Consider the following 13,568-nt stretch of genomic DNA (forward strand, 5'->3'; position numbering starts at 1 on the left):
CCAGAGACTTTGCCTTGAGAGCCTCTGCCTTCTAACCAGGCGCTCGACGCAGAAGAATGGAGAAGGGTGCTACTAACATGTAATGTTGCGCAGTACGGCCCTCTGGATAGTTCAAAAGAGCTCAATTGGTATACCCTGAGCTGGGTAATTCAGACCTTTTTTTTACACCCAGTTGTATCCTTGACACTTACCTCCATTCCTGTATGTGGTGCATCCCCTAAAGTCCGAGCAACATCGAGAGAATGTAAGGTATGATTCCTTCTGAGCTTCTTCCGACTGTTCTTGGTCAACGGACGTCCTGACTTCCTACCTTCAGTAAATTTCTTATTAAATAATCGTCTACTAAGATTAGATTCCGTTCTTTGGATGATCACCGGTGGAGTATGGTCATTGTCTCCTTGAGGTGGGTCTGATAAGGTGGTATCCAAGACCGTCCCATGGCCATTTGCAGCCTTTACAGGAGGTCCGATAGTTTGGCCATCCTGGATACCTTTGCTCTCTGGTGAGTTCAGCGGCTTTAGCTTAAAACCCTTTCCTTTTATGAATCTTGAGCTGGGGGATCTTTCATCTATTGCAGTGAAATGAGCCGGCGATAACCCACCTTCTACTGTCTCTTCAGTCTGACATGAAAAGTCGATAGTATTAACTATACCCGGTAGCTTCCCTTGCATTGAGTTCACTCGTCGACGAACCTCCGTCAACGGCAGATCGTCGTTATTATTGCTATTACACGCAGTCCCATTCACAATGGTCGACGTCGTCGTATCTTCAGAATCAGTCGGCGTTTCAGGTTGAAATCCTGAGTTCGTTTCGCCACTGATGTTCCGCTTTCGACCGCTTCCTTTCTGAGGTGAACATTGTCTGGTGGTCTTCGACGGGGAATCTAATGGAGTATCCCTCTGGTGGGATGGCGACGCAGTGGGCGTGGTCTTTGTAGAAGATACCTCGGTTACAACGTCCAAAGGCTGGTCTGTTTTCCGGTAGCTTAAACAAGAGGCGTCCTCATTGTCAATGTCTATGTTCTCGGGTAATTCCTTTAGCTGGTCCAGCTCGCGTTCTTTGAAGACTTCATAGAGTCTCTTTGTCCAGTGCCCAAGAGATCGTATATGAAGAGATAGGAATTCTGCAATAGGAAAAAAAATGATAAAAACAGATAATCATCATGACGATTTAGGGCTTAGGTGCCTTGTCAAACATCAGAGCCCTGTCTTTCGTGCAGGAATCCCGCAAGCCGCGGCCTTTCGTTTCCAATACAGGAAAGCCGTTATGAAAAGACTCATACAGTGCCTTTATACCGAAATTGCAGCAAAAGACGCGGTACACACTCTTGACACAAGGTACCTTAAGCACTAGTCACATTGACCTACTGACAAAAACCGATCTAAACATGACGTTCTTTTCAAAGAAATACTGTATCCTCGATTTGGAGTTGTTTGTGTTTTGATGGGGTGTGACTGTGACATACGATTAAAACAAAGCAGTGTCCCACATTGTGTTCCACACTGTGTTTACAGTGTGGAACCAAATCACCTTCACACAATTAAATTTGTGCATTTCAACAGTGTGAATCCCATATTCACAAAGACGACCAAGTGAACACGCTGTGAACAGTAAAACTGTCCAGGTGTCGTGAAAATATCTTCACCCTGTTAGATTTCAGCATTTGAATAGCGTGACTAATATTTTCACACAGTCCACTATGTGAACAGTGTGATCACACTCTGTTACATTGCGTTCTTTTCAGCAGGCCTTACTTTTTATGTGAATTTACCTTGTTGTAATGCTACATTAATGTTATTTTAATCTAAAAACTGTATTCATTTAATTTAGCTGAAATAGGAATTCAGCTTCTTCCACATTCACTGGCAATCATTTTTTAGACCAGTAATCAAGTGTGATTTGCAATTAATTGCCAGATTTGTGACTGATTTTGTGACCTAGATTTGACTCGCTTTCTTGCAAATCCCATTAGACGCGTACCTATCTTAGGGCATTAACATCAGGAATGTTGTCGTTGACGGTATTTCCGGGTCACGAGGCCGTTGGGGGAAACCTTACTTCCGTAGACTGTACACTGAGCTTAGATCAAGGCCGGCAAATGTGGCCATGAGGCAGTGCGTTTCAGAAAAAAAAGGTAATCCAAATCTAGAGGGCCGTTATTCGCATCATATGTATTTTTTTAAATTATTCTGTATGGATATGAAAGAGAAACTCGCAGGATTTCCATTGATACCCTATTTGTACCATCTGTGTCACTCATGACCGTATCAATCGATGTTGAAGACAACAGGTGCAGGTACCACTTTTTCCAAGTTTGTTTAAAGTTGGTAAAATGTGCGGTTGATATCATAAAATGTAAAAAAGTAGTTTTTTAATAAAGAGTCAACATGGTCAAAGTATTCTTCTGGAATGCTGATTGAAAGGTTAATGTCTTATTCACCATCACCTTCACCATTTCCTCTTCTCCTTTGCTCACAAAACTGGTAGCGTGCAGGGATTAAGGATATCTTGGACAGCTCGTCTTAACATCGCCGGATCATTACACAAAATACATCCACCTCATGTCAAATTTGGCCCTGCATATCAAGATCTTAAGGAGGAATTACAAATACCTTGTTTCTCAAGTGACCCAACAGGAAATAATCAGAGGGTATGAGGTCATGTGATCTTGATGGCCATTCTACGTCATGGCTGAGGGCAACAACAATATAATGTGATGTCTAAAGAGTTCTCTGGGTCTATCTTGAATGACGTTGGAACGACGGATAGGAATGCAGGTCGTGAATCCACCAAAGATGCAGTTTCACTCTCCAAATCTGCATCTCAAAATGTTGGTCCAACGACTGTGGTACGATCTGCTCGTCAATCATTTGCAATTACATTCTCCCACTTACATCTACACTCCTTTGGGAGAAAAAGGTCCAATTGAGATTTTTACCAGCACAGGCATCGATGAAAGTATTCTCATCTGCATCTGCCCTTTCATCAAGTTTTCAAAAACTTGGAAAAAGTGGCATCTCTACCTGTTGTCTTCAAGATCACTTAATTTGGTCATGCATGGCACAAATGGTAAAAACAGGGTATCAATGGAAAGCTATTGAGTTTTCCTTTCACATCCAAGCAGAATAATACATCAAAACTAAATATAATTCGAATACCAACCCTCTAGATTTGGATTACCCTGAAACGAACGGTGCATCCCCGATTAAACGGAATTTAACATGACCCCACCTTGTTGTTCTGGTGCGCTGCTGATGGTGAATGGATGCCACTCGTGTGATGCTATCGTTGGAATATTAACATAGATGTATTCTCCGGCGTGGAACTTGAAGTTTGGTGGACGCTGAATAACAAGATGAACAACCTGTTGAGGATGTGCGAACAAGTCTGAGATTCATTTGACGAGTTAATTTTGCCTAAACTGTTAATCTTGGGTCCCCAGAGGACCACACTCCTGAGTTGTCAAAATTACATCCTATAGAGATTGCATATAACACTGAAGTGTGTAAACTAAAAACCAAACGTGTCGCAATAACACCCATGTGTGGACACTAGGGGTAAAATCGTTTGGCAATTAATATGCATAATTTATTTCCCAAAATGGATAAGATCCACTTTTGGCCAGTCTGAGAAAATTAAGGTTTTTAATTCAACTATATTTCGGCGTTTCTATATGTAATGCACTTAGCATTATATAATACCCCATCATGAGAATGTATTTAAAAAAAAAGTCTGCGGATCTTCATTTTGTCTTTCAAATTTTCAAATTTTGAACCGAACCCCTTTTGTTAATAAACTTGATCTATAACCCCTTCTATGCATGTGTTTGTTTATTTTTGCTTGTGAGGAATCACTTCTGGCATCGAGTTCCCACATTAAAAATTGGCATACAGGACATCAACATTTTATTTCCAAAAGTGGTTAGATAAAAAGAAAAAAGAAATTTGTAAAGAAAAAGTAACCACAGATTTTTGTTAAGTTTATTATATTTAGAAGCAATGCAATACGGGTTAAATAAAACAAACCTTAATTTTCACAGAATAGCTAAAGGTGAACCTCACCACTTTTGGAATAAAATTAAAGTGATCCTAACCTCTTTTAAATATTAAGTAGATGTTCCCGGCCATTTTAAAATAGTTTTTGTTTTTATGTGAATGCCTTTTAGAGCTACCTAACATATAGATTTGGGTAAATAACTGAAATTTGAGGGGAAATGGATCTAACCCCTTTTAATATTTTTTTTTCATATGTACATCATTCAATTACACATTTTTTGCCTTTTTTTGTGGGGGGGGTAATGTTAGACAACATTACAAAACAACAAACATTAATAACCAATTTCTGCTACTGAAATGTTAAATGCATCTATATGGCAAGGAAAGCAAGAGCAAAATTAGATATACGATGTTTTGTCTGCTTAGTGCTTAAGTTAAGAATCGGTCACCGATTCTGTACTTACGTTCGCTGGTAATACGTATCCTTCCTGGATGTATATGATCCCGAATCTGGCTCTTCTGTACACCTGGAGCCGCAGGAACCGTTCTACAATGTAGACTGCACCAGGGGCCACAAACCAGATCCAGAAATACTTGGAATGTATGATGAGTAACCCCCAGAATATAATGCATAGCTGATGGGTCCAATAGAATACCTGATAGTTCAAGTTAAAGTTGAAATATTTTGACCGAAATCTACATTAGATAATACAATATCAACGCATCGGAGTACATCAGACTGGGATCTCACCATACAAGACACAGTAGTATTTGAGGAGCCAACTATTGCGCATAGTGCAAAAATAATATAACCCCTGAAATGAACCCCCACCCCCCAAAAAAAAGATCCTATGAAAACGCAGTAAGTCATATCATTATTATTATTATTATTAATATTATTATAATTATTATTATTATTATTACTAACGGATAGACACCTTATTATTATCATCATCATCATCACATTATTATTATCATTATTACTATCATTATCATTGTCATTTGTCTTTATACATAGTCAAGTATCAATGGGTGATTTCAAGCCCGGTGTTGGAGGCGCAATCTGGATAGAGTTTCCTAGCTCCAAAACCTATTCTGAGTTTACAAGAATGATATTCAGATCTCATTATTGACGGATCAACACCTTGCGAGTGACCTATCAGGTCAATCGTTAGTGTTATGCTCATGTAAAAATTGACCTAACACCAACACCCATTAGCGGCAGAAGCCAAAAAATTTAGGGGGAGTCCACCTGAAATTTTGGGTTGGACACAGGTAAAAAATGGTCAAGCCCCCCCCCCCCCCCAAGGTTACCAACCTAAATTTTAGGAGTGGCTAACCAAAAGATTTTGACAAGCAAAAAAAAAAATAATAAAAAGGTCATCAACCTAAATTTTAGTTGGGGGGACAACACACGTTTCAGGGGGGGGGGGTCGACGTGAATTTAGGGGGGGACACAGGAAAGAAAATTGACAAGCAAAAACAAAATAAAGTTATCGAAAAATTTTTTAGGGGGGACCGTCCCCCCCACCTAAAATTAAGGGGGGGGGGAACGTCCCCCCATCCCCCCTCTTCCGCCGCCTATGCCAACACCAACAAGACTAAAAGGTCAACACTTAACTTGAAATCACCTAATGTATCAAACTCACCTTAAAGTATCCATTCCTCCTGATGAATGGTAAAGAGCATAATGTCATGATGATAAGAACTAGAATAAGTATGAAGCCGGTTATATTACAGGCTCCCTCCACTAGACCAACACCAGGTACTGGACTGGATATTAAATCCATGAATAACGTTCCATTATCCTTCTCTCCCTCGTAAATAAGTCCTGTGAATTCAAGAATAAAGGCGATGGTAAATGGCCCTAATACAATTTAGCTCCTATCCTTTACTAAATAAAATATTTATAAAACGAATTTCTGAAACAAATATACATAGATCAAAGACATAAGATAGAAGCAAGGAATCAGAATTAAGTCAGAACAAATTTTTTTCAGAGTGTAATTTTGATTTTTATTTGTATTTGACGAAAATGTATTACAAAATATTTATTCATATGCCAGGCAAACATTTCGATCAATGATACCGTTGGTCCGTAAATAAAGTTACAGACGTCACAACATAGCTTGTTGTTGTTGTTGAATATGATGGCGCTCTTCAATCTCTCCAGATTATACGCGCCAGTCGCTTTCGTAAGTTGGACGTCGTCGGCAAAGGCGATCCATGCATACGACGTCAAACCATTGGTGACGATTATATGACATATTAATATAGATTAGTCACCCATCCACCTAATATATTCGTTGGTCCACAAGATTAAACATCTTCCAGGAATAACACTTTAATACAAATAGAGAAATTAAATATCGCGCGTGCTAAATGATTGTTCGTGGAAAAGGGCACACCAGCTAAACAATCGGCTACTAGTTATATATTTATAGGATTTCTTAAAATCTTCGTCAAATAACAATTCAAATGTAAAATCACACACAATTTCACGTCCTTCTTATTACTTTGGTTTGTCTTTTCTTAATTTCTTATTAATAAGAATTATATATCCTTCTTTCATGTCTTGTGTTTGAAAAAAAAGGGGCACACACCTAACTGTCAAAACGGTTAGTGGCATATATAAAACATAGTAGTTCCCGTGTATAATCGGGATTAATTAACAATTGTTTAAGAGCTGAAGACGCAGAATCAACGAACGTAGAGGGCGTCCACAGTGGGTTAAGTTCTTACCGATAAAGGTGAGATGACTGAGAACGTGAATGAGTGTCAGGATGATGATGAGGACGCCAACCACCTTGTGGATGGAGACATGCTGGTCGAGGGGTAGCACCGACATCAGAATACTATTACGTAATAACGTGAGTAACTTCCGGAGCATTAGAACAAGAATGAAGCAGCAATTGAAGCTAAGACATCGACCTGTCAAATAATCAATGCAATTATATTATCCAAACAGTTTTAATTATAAAGATAAACGCTATAGCCGGATTAAAATTTGACATTTCCATAAAATTTAGTTATCATATTTCTCCAATTTATAACCTTTTTTTTAATATTCTTTAAGATGTTTCTTGTATCTAGAATACGAAACGATGGGGCTTGGGGGCTATGGACACCCAAAATTTTCACGACCAAGAGAAAAAAAAGGAGTGTATAAAAAAAGGAAAGGGAAAAGGATGAAATCTAATGAATATAATATGAATATTAATTCAACATCTATCACTTGATTAGATATTTGTATTGATAAGTTTATAATTTTTGCTCGCTCGCAGTTGTTTAGGAATGCTCCATACACATCTGCACCCCACGCAATATCCTCGTATAATTACGCTACTGTGATCAATACAAATGCTCCCGAGTTGAGGGAAAGGGAATAAAAGTGAAAGTTTGATAGTAAATAAGAATAACTTTATCATATAATATATGTTCCCTTTCTCGTTGATTGAATTTGAAAAAAAACGAGGAGAATCAAGATTATGAGAAAGAAAGGGGGAATAAAAATGAGAAACAAAATATCAAGAAAAGGTAAATTACCTGAACTCCTAGCAATGCACAAGGCAACGCGATTCCTCTCGTGATCGATGCTCTGATAACCTTCGTACGCGCCCCATGCTGCTAAACCAGCATTGATGAGAACGAAGACGGCTGTGAAGACGATGACGGAGAAATGATTACGGAGTGTATGGTAGCTGCAACATGACGCCGTCGCTGATCTCGGTTTCTTCTTCGAGTCTGCCTCGTATTTCGTCCGCGGATTCAACCATTCAGCCGCACTTGTTAAAAAGAAACGGGGGAAAAGGACTTACATTAGAATGAGAAAATCAATAAGCGTTTCATATTCTTTTAAATTATCTACATCATGTTATCATTATTATTTGTAAAAAACTACACTTTTGCACACTCTAGTTGTTTTGATTACAAATTAGATTAGATAATCCTTAAAGCAGCCAAGCTGACTGCTAATAAATATGGCCATGTTCATTCTATCTCTTTTCTTTTTCTTTTTAAAATCTTTATTGATCAAAATATAAATCACAATACAATCAACAAGCTATTTACATGATTAAACAGAGTAGCGCTTACGGGTATAAGTTTGTAAAGACAGATACATAATAAGACAACTTAAATATCAGATCTCCATTTTTTTTTAAATGCACAGGTAATTTACCATTTTTCTTCGCCCAAAAAAATATTCATTCCAACTCGTTCGAGCGTAGACGATGTGAGGGGATGTGACCCTTACTCTTTACCCCAGGTAACTATTACATTAGTGCAGTTATTTGAAATTAGCTCTTCCCAATCAACTAATTTTAAGTCAAAATGGAGTTACCTTTCCGCGATGTAAGGAGGGTTCAAAAACACTCACAGAAAATGTATTGAGAATGCCCAGCCCTCAAAATGACAAAGAACAGCTGGGAGGTCTTTGTCGAAAATGGGTGAAACGGAACAGCAGTTTCGTCCTATATAAAGCTTCAAAGCTGATGTGAAATTGCGATCATTACCCGTAATCTGAACTCGAGTTTAAATAACCTCGTTTAAAGCTGTGGTTTAACTATGGAGAGCCAATTGGGGCACAAATCTTCAACAGTACACATCCAATTTATTGACTCGTATGACACCCAAATTGTTCATAATTGTCTGGGAATGATAAATGAAATATTTTCAAGTATTTTTCTTCATTATGAAAGCAAAATAGTAAACATAAAAATATACTAACATTAGAAACATATTTTTTTTAATTTTTGGCTCCCCATAATTTTATCACAGAGTTAAACCGTGGTCTAAGTTAAACCTGACTTGAGGATACGGGCCAATGTCGTTAGTCCAGAGTCAAGGACGAAACGGTTTGTTTTTATCCACCAATTTTTCGAGAAACAACTTGGCTGTTCTCTGTCCTGGACGGCATTTGACAATATATTTTCTATGTTCTTAAAAGCGTTCTGCATAGCGGTGTGAAAGCTATCTGTTATTGGTTATAGGACACACAAGGTGAATCAAGAATGATCGATAGATTGAGGTACACAGACAATAAAAACTTAAAATTCTCTATGGATAACGATCCCTTGTTTTTAGAGGCCCGCGGATATTAAAAACAAATTATTCACATATTTTCGAGACGAATTTGAGAGATCTTAGGGACGGAAAACCTAGTTAAATCTGATTTGATCGATTAGATTGCAATTACTACATGACGTCTTCGTCATGACCGTACTTCAGGTCAAAGGTCATTATTATTGTGGGGAGATGGCATCCGCGGCAATCTTCAGCAGGGTAGTTACCACTGCCATATTGGCATAAATATATCGGGGGACGGGCAAAAATATAGGTACAGGAATGTTTTCATTCATGTAGATAATGAGTAATAGTTTTAGGTCCGGTTGATACGAAAACACATATTAAAATGAAAATATAAATAAAAATGTAAGTTAAACTATGAATTAATCTAACTTGTCACAAAGCGAATAACTTCTTGATATCGGCCTATAACTCATATAAGAAATCACAAAATGCGGATATTAATCGGGATTAAATATCGGTGTATTGTAATTTTCCATACAGAGCCGGAGAAAAGGTTTCACATTTACCAGACACATGCAAGGTCGTGAAGTTCTCGGTCAACTTTCTTTCCCATAATTAATGCATATTTCCATTCCCCACACGCACTATTTCGGCACATAAAATGACTCTATGCAATGACCCTAGAAATGCCCGCTCGTATTATATCTTGGCAATGCTGAGGCACCACCCTGTCAGCTTTTCATACCTTCTCAGCTGGAATCGAGGACCAAAGCAAAGGCTTTTCTTTCATACATGTCATATCGTTATATATATAAAAAAATATTCCGACCATATTATACATCACATAGCTAGTCTTCGAGGCCTGTGGATACCGTGATCATATATATTCCCAAACATTGAAATGATACTATTATCCCCAGTCATTGTTGATCTCCGGGTTGATCTATTATATGACTATTCAACCTTCAATGTATTTTTATCGTGGACTTTAAAACCCAACTTTTCATTAACATCATCCTCGTTACCATGGTAATGAATCTTCAATTTTCTGGACGAATTCGCCTTTTCAGTTCATTTTAATAGTTACAGAATAATTAAAAGTAAATTTACAGTTTGTACATGATCATTACCAAAATGATTGAGAAAAAAATCCATTTAAATTGCAATGAAATATTATCTTGAATATTGTAGTAATTATTGCAAATGTTAAATTATTATTCATACAATGTATACGCGCTATGGTACTTTTTGTTCTTAGCGCCTCTAAATTTCCATTATTAATATCATTATTACCAAAAAAATACATTTCTTAAAAGCAGTTGAATGATTATCATGTAACATAAAATCTGACATGTGGAGGAGACCTTGTGAAGCAAAGCTTGTGAAGAAGTTCTTTGCCTATAGCATGCATAATGGTATCATTGTTCAAAATTATATCAAGATATAAAGAACAGCAATCGTCAGGACATCTCCGCCTCCTTTTTGAGTCTGCCATCCGAAATTGTCGCATTTACTACGTAGAACACTCTCTACAACGCACCCAATCTTTTGGAAATACAAGTCAAATCACAATGGAGAGCTGAGAGGCTTTTGTCGAATTAAGTTGGTGGGCCGAGACAGCATCGAAATCTCTTGACTCTGTACATTATTATTTGCAATTGTTCGTCCCTGTCCACCAACTTTTAGTACTATTTAATGCCCCTAAACATCATTATCTGTCTCATTAAACAGACGATGCGACCACCAGGAGCACATGGACCCTCAGCAATTATGTTTCACAAAGTTATGAAAAACATTTTTTTCTTTCATAGAAAGATTTTATTCAAACTCAAACACGAAAGCAATTCAATTTACAGAAAAATCATGAAGCGAACATATTAACAACAACTGTAAATGCGTACTATTATCTATTGATAAAACAAAATTGTGTTTTTGACTGAGAACCCTTTCAATTTCACAATGGCGTTTCAATAGGTTCTTAAAAGAACTAAAACACAACCGATCTCCCTTACAACATGTCGAAAAAATAAAATATTTAGCGTAAAGAAAAAAAAGTTATGAAAAACATATCTAATGTAATATATGATATAATTTCTTCTTGTCCCACTTCGTTTTCTCTTTCTTTCTCCCTCTTTTTCTCCTCCCCTCTTTGACCAGCCTATGGGAGGGGGAGGGGGGTATATTCCCCCAATATTTCAAGTGGGGGGGATGGCCTGTATTAATTATCATTCCCCAATAGTTTTGGGTAGAAAAATTGTAATAATGATGATGAAAAAATGAAAAGTTTGATCATGATAATTATAGTGATGATTATAGTGATGATTATCGTATGCCATCAATCAGTTTGTTCCCCTCGCAATTTGTGTATATTGTTATTAAATGAAAACATTCTTTTCCAGGACAATTAAACAGATGGGTGGAGGTTCAAGATGAAAAAGAATGAAATGTTTATGTATATGATAATTTTTAACACATGACATAAAAGGACCCGACGAAAAACAACTTTTGTTGATAGGATGTTTCATCCCACCAGCGGTGAATAAATTAATTTTAATAAATCAATGAATTCAAAAGGGTGGAATAATAAACGGGAGTAAAAGGGTGGCAAGATAAACAGGGAAAACCCCATGGACGTAAATCCCAGAGAGGTAGATCTTGAAAAAGTACAAATAACTTTTCTCAGATTTACCCTTCCCCACATCCAAGTGCAAGATGTTTGTCCCATTTTATCTACAGCCGTTTTGAATATCACTTCATTTTTGTTATGTAAAATAAGTAAATCGCCAGGCATCGTTGTCCTAAAAAGTTATTGTAACCAAATTCCAATGCGCGAAATTAACAAGCTACCAAAAATTTCTCTTTGCGCTTATCTAACAAAACGCGCTGGTCATAAAATGTGTAAAAGCTCTTGAGCAAATTATCCTGATAATATCACGGACATATCTAAGGTTAAAAATGGATGCAAGGCGCGAAAGTATTCCAAAATAACAAACTTCTTTCAAGCAACCTCAAGTAAGAAAGCAGAAAAAATGAGAAAGGAATCTGAAAGTCCGCTGCAAGAAAAAGAAACAGCTAGTATAAGTGAATTAGAATCGGCATCAACTAGAACCACAGTGGAAAGGAAAGGTGAAGAAATCTTCCATGATGATGAACCAAATCACCCTCAAGATTGTTCGATCATTCCCCCAAAAAGAGACAAAATCACAAAAGATACACTTTCAGAGAAGTGGTTGACCAGATATCCATGGCTCCATTACCAACCGGAGATCCAAGGAGTGACTTGTTTCGAGTACAAGCGGGCTGAAGCTATGGGAATCTGGACATTACCAACGAAACGAGATCCAGCCTTCATTTCTGATGGATTCAACAATTGGAAAAAGGCTACTGAACGTTTCGATGGGCACCAGATGTCAGAAACCCAAAGGTTTTCGGTGCTCAGCTTAAGGCCCAGAAAAATCCAACAATTGACAGTAAACTCAACAAGCAGATCAAAGAACTGCAAGATACTGCTCGCCACTCTCTTGTCAGGATATGAGGTATCTTCTGCGACAAGGAATGCCCTTTAGACGGAGGAATGTCGGTAAAGGCACTCTGGAGCAATTGCTTAAAGGACAAGTCCACCCCAACAAAAAAATTGATTTGAAAAAAAGAGAAAAATCCAACAAGCAAAACACTTACAATTTCATCGAAATCGGATGTAAAATAAGAAACTTATGACATTTTAAATTTCGCTTAAAACAGTGATATGCACATCCTTGTCGGTATGCAAATTGGCAGACTGATGACGTCACCCACTCACTATTTCTATTGTATTTTATTATATGAAATAATTTCACCTCCTTGTCAAGTGAAACAAAGTTTCATTTCTCCCTAAACATGTGTTTACCATAGTTTAGCAGTTTATGGTTAAGTTAAATTGGTCCTTCTTGTCAAATCTGTAAAAATTGAAATATTGTATTATTTAAACAATAAAAAACAAAAGAAATAGTGAGTGATGGACACCATCAACTCTCTCATTTGCATACCACTGAGTTGTGCATTTAACTGTTTTTTTATAAATAAGCGAAATTTAAAAATGTCATAATTTTCTTATTTCACATCCGATTTCGATGAAATCTGCAGCGTTATGTTTGTTTGATTTTTCTCTATCGATTCAAAACAACAATTCTCTGGGGTGGACTTGACCTTTAAGGTTTTGTCTGATGGTGATCCTCATTTAAACTCATACTTGAAACACACAACGAAATTTACTTCTCAACATCCCAGGAAGAGTTAATTCAAATCATTTCACACAAAGTAGGCCGAGAAGTTGTTAAGAACATTGGAGAGCATAGTATATATGGAATCATGGTTGATGGCACACAGGATGTTTCAGGAATGGAGCAGGAAGCAATTTGCTTCAGACACATTGACACAAACTTTGATGTTCATGTGAGTTTTATCATTTTGCATAAAAAAAAAGATATTGCCAGTCGGGTTAGATTTAAGAGAGAAGTTGTATACATCATGCTCATTAAACAGATCACTTTGTACATGGTCCAG

At 37.3% G+C, this 13,568-nt stretch overlaps 1 protein-coding gene across 2 annotated transcripts in view; it reads right to left on the reverse strand.

The window, feature by feature from the left end:
* The window catches only part of LOC121423425 (NADPH oxidase 5-like), a 68,985-nt gene that overhangs the window by 5,656 nt on the left and 49,761 nt on the right, over positions 1-13,568 (reverse strand). For both annotated transcript variants that reach the window (XM_041618761.1, XM_041618762.1), the window contains 6 exons: positions 7,542-7,780; positions 6,738-6,926; positions 5,645-5,826; positions 4,460-4,651; positions 3,232-3,364; positions 192-1,123 (listed from right to left, as the gene is read on the reverse strand). In XM_041618761.1, coding sequence (XP_041474695.1) covers positions 192-1,123; positions 3,232-3,364; positions 4,460-4,651; positions 5,645-5,826; positions 6,738-6,926; positions 7,542-7,780 — 1,867 coding nt within the window. The remainder of the gene's footprint in view (positions 1-191; positions 1,124-3,231; positions 3,365-4,459; positions 4,652-5,644; positions 5,827-6,737; positions 6,927-7,541; positions 7,781-13,568) is intronic.

Source organism: Lytechinus variegatus, chromosome 11, assembly GCF_018143015.1.
Source record: "Lytechinus variegatus isolate NC3 chromosome 11, Lvar_3.0, whole genome shotgun sequence".
Taxonomy (NCBI): domain Eukaryota; kingdom Metazoa; phylum Echinodermata; class Echinoidea; order Temnopleuroida; family Toxopneustidae; genus Lytechinus; species Lytechinus variegatus.